This window comes from Carlito syrichta, unplaced genomic scaffold (assembly GCF_000164805.1).
Source record: "Carlito syrichta isolate Samal-C Ts95f unplaced genomic scaffold, Tarsius_syrichta-2.0.1 Scaffold317439, whole genome shotgun sequence".
Classification (NCBI taxonomy): domain Eukaryota; kingdom Metazoa; phylum Chordata; class Mammalia; order Primates; family Tarsiidae; genus Carlito; species Carlito syrichta.
The window spans coordinates 271,704-279,071 of NW_007261535.1; the positions used below are offsets into that span (position 1 = coordinate 271,704).

General features: G+C 59.4%; 1 protein-coding gene across 3 annotated transcripts; it reads left to right on the plus strand.

Moving 5' to 3' along the window:
* The first annotated feature begins 206 nt into the window (after nucleotides 1-206).
* Nucleotides 207-3,879, plus strand: TRAPPC2L (trafficking protein particle complex 2 like). 3 transcript variants are annotated; one of them, XM_021707403.1, is made up of 6 exons: nucleotides 207-294; nucleotides 1,561-1,733; nucleotides 2,559-2,646; nucleotides 2,779-2,858; nucleotides 3,185-3,195; nucleotides 3,691-3,879. In XM_021707403.1, the coding sequence occupies exons 1-6, from the start codon at nucleotides 262-264 to the stop codon at nucleotides 3,753-3,755; spliced, it is 450 nt and encodes a 149-aa protein (XP_021563078.1). In that variant the 5' UTR covers nucleotides 207-261; the 3' UTR covers nucleotides 3,756-3,879. The 3 variants fall into 3 exon arrangements, with proteins under 3 accessions (XP_021563078.1, XP_021563079.1, XP_008072929.1); XM_021707404.1 differs by lacking the exon at nucleotides 3,185-3,195 and adding an exon at nucleotides 3,347-3,348 and having other exon boundaries at nucleotides 3,710-3,879; XM_008074738.1 differs by lacking the exon at nucleotides 3,185-3,195 and having other exon boundaries at nucleotides 3,710-3,879.
* Nucleotides 3,880-7,368: the final 3,489 nt, after the last annotated feature.

Genomic DNA, 7,368 nt, shown 5'->3' on the forward strand with positions numbered 1-7,368 from the left:
GCGGCTTTTCCGGCAGAGCCGCGGAGCCGGGACAGAGCGGACGCGAGACCGGAGGAGCCGGGTCTGGGCCAGCTGAGTGACGGTTGGGGCGTGGCTGGTAGGGCGGAGTCTTGGACCGCGGGGTGGAGGTGGGGCGGGGCCTGGATGGCACGTGACCAGAAAGGCGGGCGTCTGGCCGCGTGACCGGAGAGGTGGGGCCTGGAGACCGCGTGACCGGTGGTAGGTCACGTGACGCGGCCCGCGAGCGCCGGGCCTCCCAAGATGGCGGTTTGCGTCGCGGTGATCGCTAAGGAGGTGTGTATGTGGGCAGCGAGGGCTTCCCGCCCCGCCCGTCCTCGCTTCTCCGCCTTTCTGCCCACCCCCTCGGCCCTGGGGGGCGTCTTAGGAAACGCGGCCCAGATGAGGCCTGCCTGGGCGTCCGGAGGACGCGCCGCCCGGCAGACACTGAGCCCCGACTCAGCTCGCGTCCCGCTGGCTGGAGTCCCCCTTGGCGCTTGGGCGCCCCCGGACCCCCCACCAGAACCCGGGCGTTCAGGGACGCAGCCTCCGCCTCGCCGCCCAGCAGGTCGGGCCCGGGCCGCGCCTGCTGTCCAGCGTCATCTTTCTCCTCGGCCCGCTCCCCTGCCAGACTCGCTTCGCGGCCGCCTCCGCCTACGATCTGGTGGTCTGGGGGTGCTGAGGGACAACCTGGTTCGGGGTCCCCTCCCACGACCGGCCGCGCCCACCCGACGACTCTCAGCTCTCGGGACAGGCCTGCGCTGGCCTCCGGGCCTTTGCACCTCTCCCAGTCCCTGCTCTCCCTCCCCCCGTGGTGGCCAGCGTAGATTTCTTCCCGGAAGCGCTTTTTCAACGCTGAGACTCAGCTGTGTCCCCGTGTGCAGGCTCCTGCACCCGGCGCCTTGGTTTCCTGCGGCGTCTCCCCTGAGATGTGACTTAGAAGGGCTCCCTTGGCTGTGGACTTTCCTCCTGGTCCGATCCACCACATGTCACTTGTTTGCGAGTTCACTGACCAGATATCATTAAGCTCCACGAGGGCAGAACAGTGTCTGGTTCAGGACTCTGCGACTCCCAGTACTGTCAGACGCGTGGTGAACGGTGGCTTGTGGGCGCTTAGAAAAGAAGCAGTTCACGCTGGGCTTGGGTGGTCAGAATGCAGGTGCAGGGAGCTTGAAAGTTTGCATAAAAGGGCCACCATCAAGGGGAAGAAATCACAAGGGGTGGCCTGTTAGGATGACCTCAGGGTGAGAGGTGGGCTGAGGCCGAGTGGATGCCAGAGGGTGAGTGACCTGCTGGTGACAGATATCGTGGTCAGGCCATGCTCAGACCTGCTTTCTGAATTGTTTTTTCCTTTCTGTGCATCTTACCAATTTTGTATACACATGTAGGCCCACTTGGCATAGGGCGGTCCCCCTAAGGTGGCAACCTTGGTAGTGGAGAATGAAGTGGGTTCTAGAGTGTGGGAAGGTCTTCCTAGTGGCTGGTGGGTCACAGCCACCAGAGCGCTCCATGGCACTGTTGGGGCCAGCCTGTGTTTTGAGTGGCCGTGGTCTTTTTTTGCAGAATTACCCACTGTACATCCGCAGCACCCCCACAGAAAATGAGCTGAAGTTCCACTACATGGTACACACGTCCCTGGACGTGGTGGACGAGAAGGTCTCTGCCATGGGCAAGGCCCTGGTGGACCAGCGGGAGCTCTACCTGGGCCTGCTGTACCCTACAGAGGACTACAAGGTGTATCTTTTGGTGCCAGCAGGGTCTGTGTGCTTTGGGATCCAACGACCTTGAAAAGTGGGAAGAAAAACCAGGTGGGGCCAGGGAGTTAGGGCAGGTGGAGGAGTCAGGGCAGGTGGAGGAGTCAGGGCAGGTGGAGACTAGCAAAGCCTCTCCTGCCTCTCTCCTTTTAATGAGAAGAATCACTTGGGGAATTCCTTGGAGAAGTGATGGTGTGCACCTGTCCTGCCTCTGGTTTTTGCCTGCAGGAATGTCTTTCTATGCCTCGAGAGGCCACCATCTCTGAGCAAGGGGTGATTGTCTCATTTATTCCATTATCAAATCCTGTCTTGTAGGTCACTAGAAACTCTTGATTGGTCTCATGGGACAAATCGCTTGAGACCGTGGAGTTCAGGGATGTTACATGACCGGTAGTTAGCTCATCCACAGTGATGCTAGTTAGGAGCCACTGTTTAACAACATTGTGGCTGGGAGTGGGGAGCTTGCCTTATTCGTGATGTTTCTGGTTTTGTAGCTAACATTCTGGACCAGGCACAGTGAGAGAGGGGTGTCCCAAGCACACGGGCAGAGCGAGGGTCTGGGCTCAGCCCCGCAATGAGAGTTGGGTGAGAGTTGCAGCCTCTGGTAACTCCAATAAGCACCAGACGCCATCTAGCACAGGGTCTGGGCTCACATGGGGGGTCACTGAGGACCAGCTGGCACTTCCTGTGACTCAGGCTGCCACGTTCTCTGAAGCGGGGGTTTCCAGAGGGCCTCAGAGGGTGTGTGTATTGGTAGCTATGCTGCCGTCCCTGTGCAAGAGGCACGTTCCCTAACCCACGGTGCAGATACGGCTATGTGACCAACTCGAAGGTGAAGTTTGTCATGGTGGTGGACTCCTCCAACACAGCCCTGCGGGACAACGAGATTCGCAGCGTGAGTGTGGAGGACGAGCAGGCCTTGCAGGGGGGTAGGGGAGGGATTGTCTTTTTCTCATTTTGTTCGAAATGCTGAGCCAAAAGTTGTGCCTGCTGGGTTAATGTGCAATGCCGCTGGGCCTGGTTTCAGATGTTCCGGAAGCTGCATAACTCCTACACAGACGTGATGTGCAACCCATTCTACAACCCGGGCGATCGCATCCAGTCCAGGTGGGCCCTGCCTCCCGCGTCCTGTTTCTGTAGGGCTTGCCTTGCTAAAACACTGCTTTTGGGAAAGTAAGTTGGAAGCACTGTCTTCAAGGGCAGTGATTTTAAAGCAGCAAGCTCTGATGTCCCAAACAGCCTCTTGCACAAACCTTCAGCGTCTGAGGAAATGAAGGCTGGGTGGGGGCAGGGCTTGCCTGGCTGGTTTCCAGGTCTGCCCGGTGAGTACCTGGGGCACCTCCAGGACTGCAGGGTCCAAGCACATGGACAGCAGCCTTCAGGGAGCAAACATCTTCTCGTCACTGCCCAACCTTTACACTGAACTTGGGTAGTGGGAACTTGGGTCATGGGTGTCTTCAGAGCAAACTGACTTGATGTGTGAATGTTACTAAGATGCTTCATCAGAAGTGGGTCCCCGTGCACACTCCAGATGTTTCCAGTATTCCCCTGTGCCAAGACACGTTCCCTTGAAGTTGGTAGGGGAGGGGATGCAGCAGTGACCCAAGCCAGCCCTTTCCTCTGCCGGGCACTGTGTGTCTCAGGTCACCCTGGGTCCCAGGTGGGGCAGGCCAGTGAACATTCGCAAAACATGCTGTGTCCCAGGCTATGTAGGGCAGCCACAGCCCCTCCTGGACTCCTGGGCCTTGACGCCAGAGACTCTGCCAGGGGCCTCAGAGGGAGGAGACAGGTTCTCACTGCCGGGTGTGGTGGGACTCCCCTGCTGGCCTCTCAGCTGAATTTACTTATCTGGACCCTGGAGAAGGCCTTCTGTGGGCAGGCAGTGGGCATACCTGTGTCTGTGTAGCAGCAGCTGGAAGACCCGGGCCTGTCCTCTGAGGGATCTCTCTCTCCTGCAGGGCCTTCGACACCATGGTGACATCTATGATGATCCAGGTCTGCTGAGCTCTTGCAGTCGTAGGGAAACGCGTGACTGCGGGAGACATGTCTTCCTCTTGCCTCTCCCTGAATGCGACACGCTGTTTAGGTGCACGCACGTCTCAACTAAAAGTCTTATGTTGAGAACTGACCTTTCCCTTCTGTGTCAGCAGAGGAATAACTCAGGTGTGGACAGAGTTCCTGTTATTGGGAGCCAAATGACAGGAAGCCCATTCTCTGTCTACAGGAAGGGACAGAGGCAGGGGCTTGAGGCCCAGAGAGTCAGAGCCCACAGGAGCTGTGGCCACACAGGGGTGCAGAGGGAAGGCACTGGGTGCGTGACTGGTGGCCTCTGCTCCCTCCTGCCCTGGCCATGGCCACCCTCTAGCTTAGCAGGTGGGTGGTCCGTAAGGGCCAGCCTCCTGAGTTCAGAGTCAGCCAGGATCCAGGGATAGGGCAGCCTGAGTGCCTTGCCACACAGCAGGGGTACCTGTTGGGACTCTGAGGCCTTCATTTGGGCCTGGTGGACGTCTGGGCCTCATCCCACCTTAGAAGGAGCCCTGTGGGGTCTGGAAAGCCTCACAGATTCGTGTCTTGTGGGCACTGTTTCCGAACAGGGGACACAGAAGCAAGGAGGCCGGGGGACGGCTGAGGACCCAGGTGTCCTGGGAGCCCAGGCACAGGAGGGACCACTGATTGGTCTGCCCGTCCTGCCCGCAGAGACCAGACTGGGTGCCACCTCCTCTCTCCTGGGCCATTTCACAGCGGGGCAGTGGTGGACAAGAGTCCCATGAATATATCCTTGTGCTATGTGTCCTCATGCCTCTGCCTGCTTGGGTTGAGCAGCCTGTGACTTGGCCAGCTCTCCCAGGGTCTCCTCCAGCCCTGGTCCAGGACTGGAGAAGGTCTCTTAAGACCATGGAGGAACCTGGCATCTCGTTGGCCTGGGGCTGGAAATGGAGGCTACTATTTCTCTACAGGCTTTGGACTTTTCTATCCTTCTCAGAAAGTGTGGTGCCAATCTGACCAGTTACAGAAGGGAGTAGTCAGGAACCTGTGTCAGAAACATACGTCCCAGGCCTGCCTCAGGCTGGATTGGAGACCCAGAGGGGGCTGAGGCATCCCAGGCACTGGCCCTGGTGCAGGGGCCGCAGGCCACCCTTCTCCCACACAGCTTTAACCAGAGCCTCGTGTCTCGAGAGACACAGGACTCCAGCCCAGGCCCTCCCCCGCCATCCCATGGACTCCCATCCTTGACTTGACTCGCCCTGCCCAAGTGCTGGCTAGGGTGGGGCTGCAGGATGCCCACCCACCATCAACCTCTCCTCTGTTATCGCAGGACCCACATCACTGGGACAGTAGCCAGATGGATGCTGTGTCTGCCTCCCTCCTGCCCCCGGGGTAGGTGTTGCAGCACATAAGTGGGTGGTGTTGGGAGAGACTTGCAGGCAAGGGCCTGTGAGGGGCTTGGCTGTCATGGGGGCTTCCTCCTGCCTGGAGCTTGAATGTGAGTTGGAGCTCAGCAGCCGTCCTGAAAATGAGGCCAGACTCCTGTCCTGAGGACGGCAGAGAAGGCGAGGAGGCTGGGCCTCTGCTGACCCCCAGCCCCGCTTGCGCACATTCAGCTTTTTTTACTGCGAGAAAATAAAGTGTTCCCATCTCGTTGGAGCTCCTGACATTTGGGTTGTGTTGGGGGTAGCCAGCTGGCCCTGCTTCTGCCCTAGCAAATGGCATGGGGCACTGGCCCAGCTTATGCCAGGGTGGAGGGGCAGTCTGCTCACCTGTTGACCACAGAGCTGTTGGTGGCAGACCTCAAAGGGCTGTGAGACGAGTTTGGGAAGGAGGTTGAGAAGGACGTGATGGAGGATGAGGGCACTGTGCCCGCCGGAAGGGACTGTGAAGCAGCCCTAGGTCCTTGCCAGTGCTGGTCGGGGATGCCTGTCCACCAGGGCCTTTGTGAGAGAGGCCCCTCCACAGAGAAGTTTCACACCCACCCCCTGAGCTGACCCAGCACCCCTGGTCCTGACTCGGGCCTCTGTGTAGCATGGCTGAGTCTGGTGAGCGGTACCAAGACTCTCAGGGTCAAGCCCAGGGATCCTCTCCTGCCTCTGACCTCCAGGCCCTGACATTCCCCCAACTGTGCCCTTGGACACCCCTGCAGGTTCCACTCACTGTGTTCTGCCTGCATGGTCTGACCCAGGGCCTGTCCCAGAGGCTGCTGCAGAGGGAGGGTGTTCCTGTAGGCCCCTGTAGTTTGTGGTGCTGATCCCTGGGAAGTTGGTGGTTTCTGGGCAGTGCCTGTTAAGTGTCCCAGACCATGGCCTGCAGATGCCCAGGCACGGGGTCACGACCCTCAGATCCCAGGGAGGCCTAAGCTCTCCCTTCACCCGGAGGCTGCTGTGGTCACATGACACCCAGTTATTACCAGTGTTCCTCTGCAGAGCGTCCAGCCCCACTCAGCATAGACACCAGACCCAGCTCCAGGCCTGAGGGTTCCTCACTTGGCCCTGCCCCAGTTGAGCCCACATGCTGAGACAGAACAGAGAGGAGCTGGCTGAGGCCGCTGTGCGTTCTCGGCCAGCAGTCTCACCTCTCTGTGCCTCTTCTGGACTCTGGGGACAAGAGTCACTCAGCACAAATGCACCTTGATGACACGGCCCTGGAACACTTGGAGGCAGACTTAATGGAGGCGTAGCTGGGGTAGGCCCAGCCCCTCCACAGGGCCCGCAGTGACCCCTTGGGTGCTGGAGAACGTATCGTGTAGGATGATGCAGCTAAAGTTCCTGTGGCAGCGGAAGAGCGCCCCCAGATCCACTGTGGAGCCCCGTGGTCCACCTGAACATGCATGACCCACACAGTCGGGAATGTGCCTGCTCTCGGGGCTTTCTTGGTAGAGAGTGATTGGGAGAAACCCAGGCCCAGTCCAAGCCCTGGAAGCCAGAGATGTGCTGGCTTAGCGTGGCCCAGGGGTCCCAGTGCTCCCCGGCTCTGCAGTCTATGCCCGGTCTGTCAGGCTGTGCCTGGGTCATGTGAGACGTGTGGCTCCCACAAGTGGGACTCGTTTCCTTGCTGTGAGCCACATGGGGATTTCACATGGGATCTTGAGTTCCGGCTCATATGGAGCAGTTGGAATATCTCACAAGGCTGCAAATCCTTGAGGACGGCCAGGCTCCTCACGAGTCTGCTGCCCAGATACCCTCCCTCTCTGGAGCCCCACTGTGGCTCCATCCACGGAGAGGGACAGCTGGTGACCGCAGGGCTGGTGGGTGGGATGGGACCCACTTGCTGTCCCCTGCCCACTCACACTGACCATGTAGATGGATCTTTGTCAGCCTTCGCTTTCTCCTTAAGGGCCCCGGAAAAGGGTAGCCTGTGGAGGGAGCAGTCTCAGGACCACGGGCAGGGTCAAGGGGGGGGATGGGGAGAACAGGCCTGTGTGGAACGGTCCTTCTGCCTGGAGCACTCTGTCTTCTGGGCTCCATACAGCCATCTGTGCACAGCCAGGAGGCACTGTCCCACTGTGCTGCTGCTTCCAGGAAGCCTGAGCTACTGCTCCTTCTTCAAGTGGCTGCCATGCCAGGCCTCTTCCTCTGTCTTCTGTGTCCGTGACTCACTCAGGTTCCCCCTGGAAACCGGAGTG

Bases quoted from the DNA above. Each gene is read 5' to 3' on its own strand.
- TRAPPC2L (XM_021707403.1), top strand. From the start codon at position 262: ATGGCGGTTTGCGTCGCGGTGATCGCTAAGGAG. The intron at 1,734-2,558 runs GTATCTTTTGGT...CCCACGGTGCAG, and splicing joins CCTACAGAGGACTACAAGGT to ATACGGCTATGTGACCAACT. The intron at 2,647-2,778 runs GTGAGTGTGGAG...GCCTGGTTTCAG, and splicing joins GGGACAACGAGATTCGCAGC to ATGTTCCGGAAGCTGCATAA.